Source organism: Aegilops tauschii, chromosome 6, assembly GCF_002575655.3.
Source record: "Aegilops tauschii subsp. strangulata cultivar AL8/78 chromosome 6, Aet v6.0, whole genome shotgun sequence".
NCBI lineage: Eukaryota > Viridiplantae > Streptophyta > Magnoliopsida > Poales > Poaceae > Aegilops > Aegilops tauschii.
Window position 1 is genome coordinate 133,685,992 of NC_053040.3, and position 13,068 is coordinate 133,699,059.

Consider the following 13,068-nt stretch of genomic DNA (forward strand, 5'->3'; position numbering starts at 1 on the left):
CCGCCAGCATGTGTATGCAGGCACCAAAAGCTAGCTAGCGCAGATGGGGCACCCAACGGAACCCCCGCCGCACCGACATCGTCGATGGTAAAAATCGGGCAATGCTCATTACGATATCAGTGAGAATCGGGTAAATGTAATTCTCCCGTGTTGGCATAGGGAGGGTCCATGGTAATGGTGGTGGTGGTGGCATATGAAGCCGTCCATGGAATTTTGGTGTCTCTCGAGGCAGAGGGAGGGAGTGTGTCGTGTGTGCTTTTGAGGAAAAGGCAAGGAAGGGGCGGCGTGGGCGCGCTCACATGGCGGCCACATGGGCTTCCTCCCCAAACCCGGCGCGGGCGCACATGAATCCCTTCCCCGGCTCTCCGTGTCACGCCGGCCCGATCGCGTGCGCTAGCTAGCTGTACGCGCACAGTACGCCTCCTCCTTGGACCTGCAGGTGCCTCCGTCTTCTTTTCTCTCGCGCCGTTGCGTGGCTGGGACCGGCCGGCCGGCCGGCCGGCCGGGGGATGGATGGAGTGGCATGATCACGGAGCACGCGCGCGTACGTACCTACACCCCATGTGAGCTTTAAATTTCTCGGCCTGGTTGGTTTGTTTGTGCGGGGCGGAGATACGCGGGATACGAGGGTATGAGATGAGATGAGATGCGTGTCCCGGTGTCACATGCGAGATACGGAGTATATGCAGCACAGCAGCAGCAGGCAAATCCTAACAAGAAAGATTTGGGGTGGGATTTTGCTGCGGGCGGCGGTGCATGGATGCGAGGAAGTTTCGGGGGGCAATGTCGATGCGAGAGCTCTGAGATCGGGTGATGAAGACCGCGATCTCGACCTCTGTTCATGTGTTTGTGTCAGATGGGCCGTACCATGAGATGCAGTGATGCTACACTTACCGGGAGACTTTTTACAGACTTCACAGAGTAGCAAACGTGGAAGAATAGGATTGGGTTTAAGGGGGTGAGAAGGGGCCCACCCCTCCTGAAATTCAGGGGAGGCTAGTTTGATTAGTTTTGTAAAGGTCCGTGAGTCTAGCATTTTTGGCATGAGATGTTGCGCCGGACGGACCATAATAAGAGCGATTGTAGCTAGTAGGTCGACTTAGTAGAACTGTATTTTTTTATGTATAAATAGGCTTTTCCTTATTTATGTAACAGAGATGCTATTTTTCATTCGACTGGTTTTAATTCGCTTTATCGGAAAAGGCTTTCGCGCCGCTTTATATATAAAGCAAACCATCACAGCCACAAGGTTCAACACAACATACACACATACAAGATAGCACGACACAAAGTACGGAGTACGAAAGGTAAGGGTACAGCTCAACAAGCCCTTAAAATGAAAAAAAAGGCGGGCGCGCCGCAAACAAAGAAGCTAATCCGGCTCCGGTGGTGGTGGAGGAAGCGGCGATGCCAAGCGAAGAGCCATTGAGCGAAGGTCAGCGATGATGATGTTGATGGCGTCCCGGTCCGAAGGGCGGTCGCACGTCGCAGAGGGACACGCTAGATCACAAGCTTATTTCGAACCATCCAAAGTGTCCATGCAAGGACACCAATCACTAGCCACCTAATGTGGCGGCCCGTTAAGGGTAAGGTCTGAAGCTCGGCGAAGAGATCCGGGAAGTTGGTGTTTCACCAACGACCACCAACCACCTCGCGGAAGCAACTCCACAGGAACTGGGGGGACATACAGAAAAAGAAGATGTGGTCCGAGTCTTCCGCCGTCCCACATAGAGGACAGATCCCATCACCCGGGGCATGCCGCTTGAGCACCTCCACGCCGGAAGGAATGCGGCCCCGGATCCATTGCCTAGAAAGATCCTGATCTTCAAAGGAAGCTCGATCGACCATGTCATCACCAAGGGCACATGTCCATTCGTGCTGGATTTTCGAATCGACAGTTTTTTCCGTTCTCATTGAACTTCACTCAAAATTTCTCTGGATGTCCGATCCCCTGCTATGATTCGTGCTGGATTTTTGAATCAACTTTTTTTCGTTTTCATTCAAATTTTGGATATTCGATCATACACTGCGATGGCTATAGCATTTCACCTTTATTCAAAATTTGATATTTTGTCTTCTCTGTTACGTCATTCTTCGAATAACTATATAATTTATCTCCTCTTTTGTTGTCCTAAAATTACTATTGCCAGTCTTTAGTTTTTTTAACACATCAGTCCCTGTAGGAGAACGGTTTGACAAAGCAATACTCGATGTATTGATCGGGTGCAGGTGCACGTATATAAAGAGTACAAGTGGGTCTCAACCTCAACTATACAAGACTAGAAGGTGGGCTAGGATATACACTTACATGCAACACATATATTCAACACCCCACCGCAGTCGAAGCGTCGCCGGAGACACAGAGACTGGACCGAAACTCCTCGAAGACGGGAGTAGGCAATCCCTTAGTCATCACGCTAGAAAACTGTTGCGTCGTCGGAACATGGAGAACCCGAACACGGCCAAGTGCAACCTACTCACAAACGAAGTGAATATCGAGCTCAATATGCTTCGTACGACAATGGTGCACCGGGTTGGCGGAGAGGTAGACCACGCTGACGTTGTCGCAGTAGACAAGTGTGGCCTTGTGAACATCACAAAGCAACTCCTGGAGCAGCTGACGGATCCAAGAGCATTCCGCCACGGCCCGATACTTTGCCTCGATTCTGGAGCGGGAGACTGTGGGTTGTCGCTTGGATGACCAAGAGATCAACGAGGGCCCAAGGTAGACGCAATAGCCGGACGTAGAGCGGCGGGTGTCGGGGCAGCCTGCCCAGTCGGCGTCCGAGTAGGCGACGAGGTCGGTGGAGGCGGTGGCCATCAGGGTGAGTCCCATGGACATAGTGCCGCGTGTATAATGGAGAATACACTTCACCAAGGTCCAATGGGAGTCATGCGGGGAGTGCATGTGGAGGCACACTTGCTGGACAGTGTACTGCAGGTCCGGGCGTGTCAGCGTCAAGTACTGTAAGGCACCAACAATGGAGCAATAAAACGCTGCATCGAACACGAGAGACCCCTCTAGGGAAGAGACCTTCGCCTTCGTGTCGATAGGGGTGGGTGCCGGCTTGCAGTTAAGCATACCAGCGCGCTAAGCTCGTGGGCGTACTTCTGCTGATGCAGAAAGAAGCCATCAGCCCGACGGACCACCTCGATGCTGAGGAAGTAGGGCAGAGGCCCCAAGTCCTTGAGGGCGAACTCATCACGAAGACGAGCCGTGAGCCGCTGAAGGAGCTCGGGGGCGGACACCGTGAGAATGATGTCGTCGATGTAGAGCAGCAGATATGCCGTCTCAGCTCCCTGATGATACACAAAGAGTGAGGCATCGAAGCGAGTGGACTGAAAGCCCAGAGACTGCAGGAAGGCGGTGATACGCTGGTACCAAGCCTGTGGCGCCTGGTTCAACCCGTAAAGAGAATGGGAGAGCAAGCACACGAAGTCCGGATGCTCGACATCGACGAAGCCAGTGGGATGCTCACAAAACACCTGCTCGGCAAGATGACCATGCAAGAAGGCGTTGGAGACATCCAACTGATGCAGAGGCCAGACTCGCGAGACTGCCAACTGAAGCACGGTGCGGATCATGCCCGGTTTGACAACCGGCGAAAGTGTCGGTGAAGTCCACGCCCACACGTTGCCGAAAATCACGAACCACCCATCGAGCCTTGTAGCGCTCAAGAGAACCGTCCGGGTGGGTCTTGTGTCGGAACACCCACTTGCTAGTGATGTCATTGGCACGAGGGGGTCGCGGAACAAGATGCCATGTGCGGTTGCACTGCAAGGCGTCGAACTCCTCCTGCATCATTGCGAGCCAGTGGGGATCCCGAAGGGCAGCATGAGCCGAGGTGGGGATGGGTGACGGCGTCGATGTCGAGGCAACACACACATACTCGTCGGAAGAGTAGCGGGCCGATGCACACCGGCCCGAGCACGGGTCGTCACGCCAAGAGCCAGACCAGCGGCGCCGGCCAAGCCAGTGACGGTCGGGCTGGCAGCAGCGGCCGGACCAGCAGCCGTGGGAGTGGCGACGGATGAGGAGGATGTCGAGCCCGTCGCCGGAGAGGCGGCGCCGACCGGGGTGGTGGGCAGGGTGCCCACTACGGCGCCGGGGTGGGGGCCTGGTCTGACTCAACCTCGTAGGAGGGAGTCGGGGACCCAGGGGCCCAGTCCGACTCGACCTCGGGGGGGGGGGGGAGTCGGGGACCCGGGCGGCGGTAGAAGGTGTCGGGCTGGTGGGACCGCCTACGGTCATGACCGCGCATCACGCCAAGCAGGGGGCGCGGGGTTCGGCGCCCAGGGAGCCAGAGCCGGAGAGACCTAAAAAAGGGAACACCGTCTTGACAAAACACATATGCCTCAAGGTGTACACGCGGTGAGTGACAGGATCATAGCACCGGTAACCTTTGGTGTTAGAGGGATAGCCAAGAAAGAAGCATGGGAGTGATCGTAGTGCGAGTTTGTGTGGAGTGGTGGACGCGGTGGTAGGTTAGCAAAGACACCTGAAGATGCGGAGACCGTCATAAGACGGTGGTGCACTGAAGAGAAGGTGGTGAGGGGCGTAGTTCCACCGAGGACGACACAGACGGATGTTAACTAGAAGGGTAGTAGTGGCAAGAGCATCAGGCCAAAACCGGGCGGGCACGTTAGAGTGAAAGAGTAAGGTGCGAACACAGTCATTAAGAGTGCGAAGAATGCGCTCGGCGCGGTCGTTCTGCTGTGAGGTGTACGGACAAGTTAAACGGAAGATAGTGCCGTCAGAGGCGAGAAGGTTGCGGAGAGCAACATTGTCGAACTCTTTTCCGTTGTTGGTTTGGAGTGCAAGAATGGGGCGACCGAACTGTGTGGTGAGATAGGAATAAAAGGATATGAGTGTAGCTAAGGCATCGGATTTGCGACGAAGAGGAAAAGTCCACATGTAATGAGAATAATCATCTAAAATCACCAAAGAGTATAGGTAGCCCATGTTACTTGCAACGGGAGACGTCCAAACATCACTATTAAGTAATTGAAATGGAAAAGTAGAAACAGTTGTAGACGCACTAAAGGGAAGACGAACGTGCTTGCCTAAACGACAAGCCTCACAAGTATGCTCGTCGAGCTTATTACATGAGAAAAAAACTCCTAAGAATTTGACACAAAACGGTGGGGTTGGGGTGGCCCAAGAGAGCATGCCAAAGGTCGACGACGGTGGCGAGGGCGACGAGAGTGGAGGTGGAGGCGCCGGCGTGCACGGGATAGAGCTCATTGGGGCTGTCACATTGGTGAAGTACCATCCGGGTACGGGCGTCCTTCATAGAAAAACCAACACCGTCAAATTCACCAGTAAGTGGGTTCTGACGAGTAAGACGACGAACAGAAACTAAGTTCGTGACTAATTCAGGCGAAACAAGAACATTAGACATAGTGATGGGTGTGGAAGTGGAGGGAAAACTAGTGCTACCGATGTGAGTAATAGGTAAAGAGGAGCCGTTTCCAACGGTGATACGAGTGGGTGTGTGAACGAAAGTGGAGGAGGTTAGGTTGCCGGGATGACTTGTCATGTGCGCTGTAGCACTTGAGTCCATGTACCAGTCGCCTCCACCGCCATAGCTACTCGACGACGGCGTAGAGTGCAGGGCGGCCAGGAGGCGGGGTCCCATGGCGCAGGAACCGGCGGCGGCAGAGGGCCCCCGTAGGGAGGCACCAGGGCGGGCGGACCATAACCACCAAGAGGTAGCGGCGCGAGGGGGCGATGTTGCCGGCGCCGGCGGGCTGGTAGGGCGTGCCGAGGAACGCCTGGCGGCCCGCGGGGCGAGGACCGAGAAGACCCGGCGCAGGAGCCCGTGGGACGAACATGTGATAGGCATGCACGACGCCCGTCCACGGGTTCTGCCCGGCTACCCACGGCGGAGGGGGCGGCTGGTAGCATGGCGCCCCCTACACCCTGGGCCAGCTGCTGCTGCTGGTGGTGGCGATCCCCGCCGGTTGCGCCAGCCCCCTCCACCTTGCGGCTGCTGGGGAGGCGGGGGGGGGGGGGGGGGGGGTGGCGCGGGCCATAGCGGGTAATACCCGGCTAGCACAGGAGGGCGGGGCTGGGTCGGCGCGGCCGATGGAACGGGGCCGCCGCGGGTGGTGCCGGCGGCAAGGGCGGTGTGCTGGACCCGCTGCTTCACCTTTGTCATCTGGCGCTCCTCGAGCTTGAGGTACGCGATGACGCGCTGAAAGGTGGTTGTGGCAGCAAAGTGAGGTTAGAAGCCGCGTTGCCGAAATCCTCGTTGAGGCCGGCGGTGAGGATGCTCAGCATGAGGTCGTCGGAGACTTTGGCACTGATGTCGCGAAGTTCATCGGCGAACATCTTGAGCCGCATGGAGTACTCATCGATGGTGGAGTTGCCCTGGTGACAGTCGAAGAACTCCTGCTGCAAGAAAACAAGGCGCTGAAGTTTGTTGTCGGTGAAGAGCGCGTTGATCTTGGTCCACACGACGCAAGCATCGTCGTCCTCGGCGATAACCGTGTGGAAGATGTCCTTGAGACGGTTTGATAAAACCATCGGATGTGCGTGGCCTCAATGGCGGAGCACTCCGGATCGCCCTTCATGTAGTTGCCGTCCACAGAGCCATCGATGTGCTTGGGGAGATAGTACTCGCGGAAGACAAGGTTGAAGTAGGTCTTCCATGCGTAGTATGAGGTGCTGGAGCTGTCGAAGTGGATGGGGACCCGGGCCTCGATGTTGAGGTCGCGGATGGCGGCGGCGGAGGGCTCGGGGCCGGCGAAGGGGTTCGACGAATGTGTGGTGGAGGAACTCGGGGAGTCCATGGCGCGGCTAGGGTTAGAGGAGCGGCTAGGGTTAGGGTTGGAGGGAGAGAGAGGGAGGTGGGCAGCGGTGGCGGGGGGGGGGGGGGGGTGCGACGGCTGCGGGTGGGAGGGCGGCAACGGCGGCGGGAAAAGGTGGCGGCGCGACGAGGCAGCAGCGGCGCGGCAAGGGAGGCGCACGGCGGCTGCAGGTCGACGTGGCGGGAAGGAGCGGAAGTGGCGGCGGTGTCGGAGGAGGACACGGCGACGGCGGGGTGCCGCGGCGGTAGGAAGCAGCGGTGGCGGCGGCTTGCCCTAGGTTAGGACCTTGAGAGATGAAACCATGTAGGAGAACGGTTTGGCAAAGCAATACTCGATGTATTAATCGGGTGTAGGTGCACGTATATAAAAAGTACAAGTGGGCCTCAACCTCAACTATACAAGACTAGGATATTGGTCAGGATATACACATATACATACAACACATATATTCAACAGACCCAAGCGCTCATATATACACGCATACACTGACCCTTATGAACGCGCGCACACACACCCTACCCCTATGAGCACCTCCGAGAGACTGAGCCAACATATCATCTTGAGATTTTACGAAGTCATTATAGGCACCTCGTAGTAGGCGCCTCATAGTCGACAGGAATTTTTCCTCCCACTAAACACGCATCGTCGAAAATCCTGAAATAAATTCATGATAAATGCGAACATCAGGGCTTGAACCCTGATGGGCTGGGGATACCATTGTCCACCTAACCATCCAACCACAGATTAGTTCGCAATCTTTAGTTTTCACATTACAGTTTTCAGACTTGGAAGTTGCAGTTTACCTTTTTATTGTAACGAATACATTGAATTACTATGAAATTATGTCCATGCTAGCATTGAAAATGATGATTAATTTTTGGTTCTCCCACTCACTCCCACAGAGTTAGTGTTATCAAAGTGCACCTTTTATAGTTCCAAAGAACTTAGAAATCCAATTGGGCTCTTGAGAGCATATGGTCTTGCTAACATAAATGTTTTATTGCAAATTTTTTAAAAATATAAAACATATGTGTGTTCATTGTTACACCCAAATGCTACATGTGAATTTTTATGGTGAAAGCTTAAGCATTTTAACCTATGCAAAAAAAGGTCGAACGCCAGATGTTACCTTCAAATATTACACTTATTTTTTTTCGACAAAGCACTTATATTCTGTTTTGCACGATACTAATTGTCAAGCATGCTTTGTTACACTAACAAGAACACCTACCAAAAATTCAGAATTTTTGAATTTTATTTTGAATTTACTATTCATTCGAGAGCATATACACCTAGAACACCTACCAAAACGGCCCTCCCGAAGCATTGGGAAGAGGTCATATTCAAATGCTGGAGGTTTGCATCACTCCATGGACATCACCAGAGCACGGCTGGGTTAAGCTAAACATGGATGGTTCTCTGGCTACATCGAATGGCATAGCACAAACGACATGGTATTACGGGATGATACTGCAGTGACAATATTTACGTCATGTCGGCAATTATTCATTTGTTATGATGCCATTGAGGTTGCGCTATCCGCGATTAAGGAAGGAGGGGCGCCTGTGACACGACGGAGTCAATTGCCCATTGTGAATTAATTAGATTGTTTGGAGATGATCAATCTTGTGAAAAGGGGGGAGAGGGATAAGTCAAGATATGGTTTCTTGGTGCACAAAATCAAACGTCTTATTTTTTTAGAAAAGGAGGAAGACCTTCTGCATCTGCATCTGGGCGATGCATGCAGCCACTTTATTAATTATTCACAAAAGATCTTAAAAAAATACATCATAAGTCTGAAGCCACCGTCTAGGCAACATCCGTCGCTACTTCTATCTAGTTGATGAAGGGATGCTGATAGTCCAGGCCTAATACCACAGTCCTCGCAGCCAAGCCTAACATCTAAGACCTGGGGCTCCAAACAAGTCACTTGCCGGGTCTCGGGCACACACCGGTCCGGCGCCAGAGGCCGCCGCCGCCAACTGCCACCACTCCATCTTCAGAGTTGTACTTATGCATCAACCTTGCTCGGTCTAACTGTCGTCGACGCCATCAAGGTGCCCAATGGCACCACCTCCTTGTGCGCGAATAGCTGAGCACGTCGCGGTCGCTAGCGGTGCACCTCAGCACCATGTCGCCAAGTACCACCAGCCGACACAGTTTGAAGTCTTTGGAAGATCTGTCGTGCGTAGCAACTGCCGACCAGGCATGACAAAGCGTAGCACCTGTCGGTCAGACATGGCTTGACATCTTCACCGAAGCTCCTTGCAAGACGAAGCCGCTCCACCTCCTGCCTCTGACTTCCAGCGCTGCTCCACAAACGATGCTCCCAAGAGAGAAACGACATCGCAGTGCCGCCATCGTCCGATCTGGAACACCAGATCCTAGGGTTTCCCCTGGAGCAGCACGAGTGGGTCGACAGTAGTTACATGACGATGTCTTCATCAAGATAACAGCGTAAAACACCGCCATCGCCTACAGCCGGCTCGGTTTTCACCGGCAACCATGTCTCCCCAACTCGCAACCGGGACTAGATGATGGATCTCGAGATCCGACCACCCAGCCTCTGGCCGGCCACCTCCGACGAAGAAGATGACCACCACCGCTGGCTACACCGGCCAGAACAGATCTGCCGGAGGTGCCACCGAGCAGTCCACCAGGCCCTCGACGCTGTCGCCGATCTAAAGCCAGATGATGCGCCGCCGTAGACCGCATCGCGCCGCCGCCCGATCCCAGCCAGCCGCCGCAGGCAGCCGCCCATGGCCCGAGGCAGGGCCGACCACCGCCGCCGCCGTCGAAGCCATCGCCACCGCTTCTAGATCGATCGCACCTCCACGCGTGTTGGGGCCCCGCCACCCCTGAGACGCGGGAGAGAGGAAGGACCCCCGCCACCGCCGTCGGCCTCCGGGCGCAGGCCGGCAGCGGCGGGAGGAAGGGATGAAGATGATTTAGGACCCGAAGGCGGCTAGGGTTGGGGTGCCACCCGAGTCGCCCGAGCGGGGGGCGACACGGGGGAGCAAGGGAATTTTAGGTAAGATTGATATGTCCTCAAAACCTTCTAAGCCATCTAAACATCTCATGAAAGATCAAAGTGTGTGTGTTACTCAGTGTGTGGTGTACTCAAAACCTTTTAAGCCATCTAATGGCGGATTATGGTAGGGTTGAAGGTTGCACTACTGTGTGGCTATGGTCAGTACATCAGGAGGGCAGCAAACAATGTTATATCAAACATAACCTAGTTATATGAGTAATATAAGTATTTTCGGGCCAAAAATAGATACCGTTGTTGTATACAACTTGATGTACTACCGGAGTTCTTTGCATGTTAGCCTGGATTTTTCATGATTCAGTTCTTACCACCCATAATTAATTGGGTTGGATTTTCAAGGTGATACTGATTTTGTTTCCAGTCAAACATCATAATTTGGTTTCATATACATATATAGTCGTGTTTTTATTGGCTAAATTTATTGATTGAAGGGCAAATCGGTTGGAAATAGACACTCCACTTTATGTATGTGCGGTATATGACATAATACGAGAGTGACTATAGCTAAGTCAAACTTAGAAATAGTTATTCTTGGTTAAGATGATAGTTGCTCGATCAATATATTCTTATTCTTTTCTATTGCACAGATCCTCACTAGTAAAAATCGGGGTTTGGAAGCGGTATTCACACCTGGGCTGGCGGCGGTTACTCAATCCGCCTAAAAGCCTATATCTCTAATACTCAAGATGTCGGAGATGGTTTCAGAAACGTATTACTTATTGAGTTTGTGTTGGTTTTTATAGGGGAACGTTGCATGAAAAATATAAAAAAAATCTAGGCACATGCAAGATCTATCCATGGAGATGCATAGCTACGAGAGGGGAGAGTGTGTCTACGTACCCTCGTAGACCGTTAAGCGGAAGCGTTTATCAACGCGGTTGATATAGTCGTACACCTTCACGATCCGCCCGATCAAGTACCGAACGTACAACACATCCGTGTTCAGCACACGTTCAGCTCGATGACGTCCTCGCCTTCTTGATCCAGCAAGACGGGTAAAGTAGTAGATGAGTTCCGGCAGCACGACGGCGTGGTGACGGTGGTGATGCACCTATCTCCTGCAGGGCTTCACCAAGCACTACGAAAATATAACCGAGGATGAACTAGAGGTAGAGGGGCTCCGCACACGGCTTGGGGATCGTGGCGTGTGTTGCTCCTCTCTCTCCTCACATATATATAGGTGGAGGGGGAGAGGAGGCAGCCCTAAGGCGCCCGCAAGTGGCCGGCGGCTGCCCTAGAGGCCTGCCTAGCCACACGCCCCCTTCCATATATGGACATGGGGGGAAGGAAAGGGGGGCTAGCTGCCTTAGGGTGCCTCCCCCTTCCTTCCCTCCCTTCCTTGGCGCATGGGCAGGGGTGGAGGGGCGCGCAAGCCCCCTTGTGAGCTGGTGTGCTTCCCCCTCTTTGCCAATAGGGCCCACCGCTTACCGGTGGCCTCCCGAAACCCCTTCAGGCACTCCGATAAATACCCGGTATGTTCCGAAACTTTTCTGTTGACCAAATACTATTGTCCTATATATCAATCTTTACCTCCGGAGCTCCTCGTCATGTCCTTGATCTCATCTGGGACTCCGAACAACATTCGGTCACCAACTCACATAACTCATATAATACTATATCGTCAACGAAAGTTAAGCGTGCGGACCCTACGGGTTCGAGAATGATGTAGACATGATCGAGACACCTCACCGGTCAACAACCAATAGCGGGACCTAGATGCCCATATTGGTTCCTACATATTCTATGAAGATCTTTATCGGTCGAACCTTTATGACAACATACATAATTCCCTTTGTCAATCGGTATGTTACTTGCCCGAGATTCGATCGTCGGTATCTCCATACCTAGTTCAATCTCGTCGCCGGCAAGTCTCTTTACTCGTTCCGTAATACATCATCTTGCAACTAACTCCTTAATCACTTTGCTTGCAAGCTTCCTTGTGATGCTGTATTACCGAGAGGGCCCAGAGATACCTCTCCGACACACGGAGTGACAAATCCCGATCTCGATTCACGCCAACTCAACAGACACCTTAGGAGATACCTGTAGAGCATATTTATGATCACCCAGTTACATTGTGACGTTTGATAGCACATAAGGCATTTGTCGGATTCTGGGTTCCGGCAAACCCTTGAGGTTCGAACACTGGGGTGCGCACGAAGATCTCTCTCTTCCTAGCTCGCTCTCGCAACGATCTCAAGGCCTAGCTCGCCGAACCCAAGGAACAAGAGACACGAGAGTTTATACTAGTTCGGGCCACCGTTGTGGTGTAATACCCTACTCCAGTGTGGTGTGGTGGATTGCCTTGTAGGGTGAGGATGAACAGTACAAGGGATAAACAACCTCCTGAGGAGAGGTGTTCTTGAGCTCGGCGAGCTTGTGTGTGTGAGGATGGTCTGAATGATCCGTCTAAGATCAGTCCATCCCTGACTACAGTGGTGGCTAGTCCTATTTATAGAGGCACGGGTCCTCTTCCCAAATATTTGGCGGGAAGGGATCCCACAATGGCCAATTTCGAAGGGAGACAACTAGTACAAGCTCTCCTGACAAAAGGTGGTCTTCGACTACCAAAGGCTCCGGTGGTGACGCCGTCGTGGGCTCCGCAGTGACCTCCGTCCGGCTGGCCTTGGTCTTGTTGCACCGATACGGAAACCTTTGCCTGACGCCTCGGGACTCCTCGCCTGCGCTTGCCCCTTTAGCACCAAAGAGGCAACGGGTACTCTGCGCCCCCTTGCGCCCGCCTGGCCTTGGTCGTCATGGCTCACGTCACGTGCACCTCACGAGGTACCCCTTGCATAGATATCTCCATTCCTCGAGAGCCAGCCTAGGGAGGCTGCCCTGAGGAGGTCTTGCGTCGTCCGCCTCGCGAGGCTTGGCCCCTCGCGAGGGTCTTGAGTGGTTGTTGATGAAGATGGGCCGTACCAGGACGTTGGTGGAGCCACGCCCTGGGCCGCAGGCAGGCAAGTCTGGGTACCCCCGTTCCCAGGACGACGACAGTAGCCCCCGGGCCCAAGCCGCGCTCGTACTTGGCTTCGAGGCGAAGCCAAGGGCCAAGTGCGGAGCGCCGCGGGCCCCAACAGCCTACGGCCTTGATTGACGCGTGGCGGTTGATGGGACGTGGGTGCCTCCACTTCCCCATGCAGCCTCGATTTCCGCCTAGCTAAGCAGCCACCGTCGCCTACACAGCACCGCCCCCATTACAGGTA

The 13,068-nt window shown here is 53.8% G+C and overlaps 1 protein-coding gene across 1 annotated transcript; it reads right to left on the minus strand.

Annotated features, from left to right (window-relative positions):
* Positions 1-6,157: 6,157 nt before the first annotated feature.
* On the minus strand, positions 6,158-6,795 carry LOC141025896 (uncharacterized). Its single transcript, XM_073501829.1, has 2 exons — positions 6,592-6,795; positions 6,158-6,505 (listed from the first exon to the last, which is right to left on the minus strand). Exons 1-2 carry the CDS (start codon positions 6,793-6,795, stop codon positions 6,158-6,160), a joined length of 552 nt encoding a protein of 183 aa, XP_073357930.1.
* Positions 6,796-13,068: the final 6,273 nt, after the last annotated feature.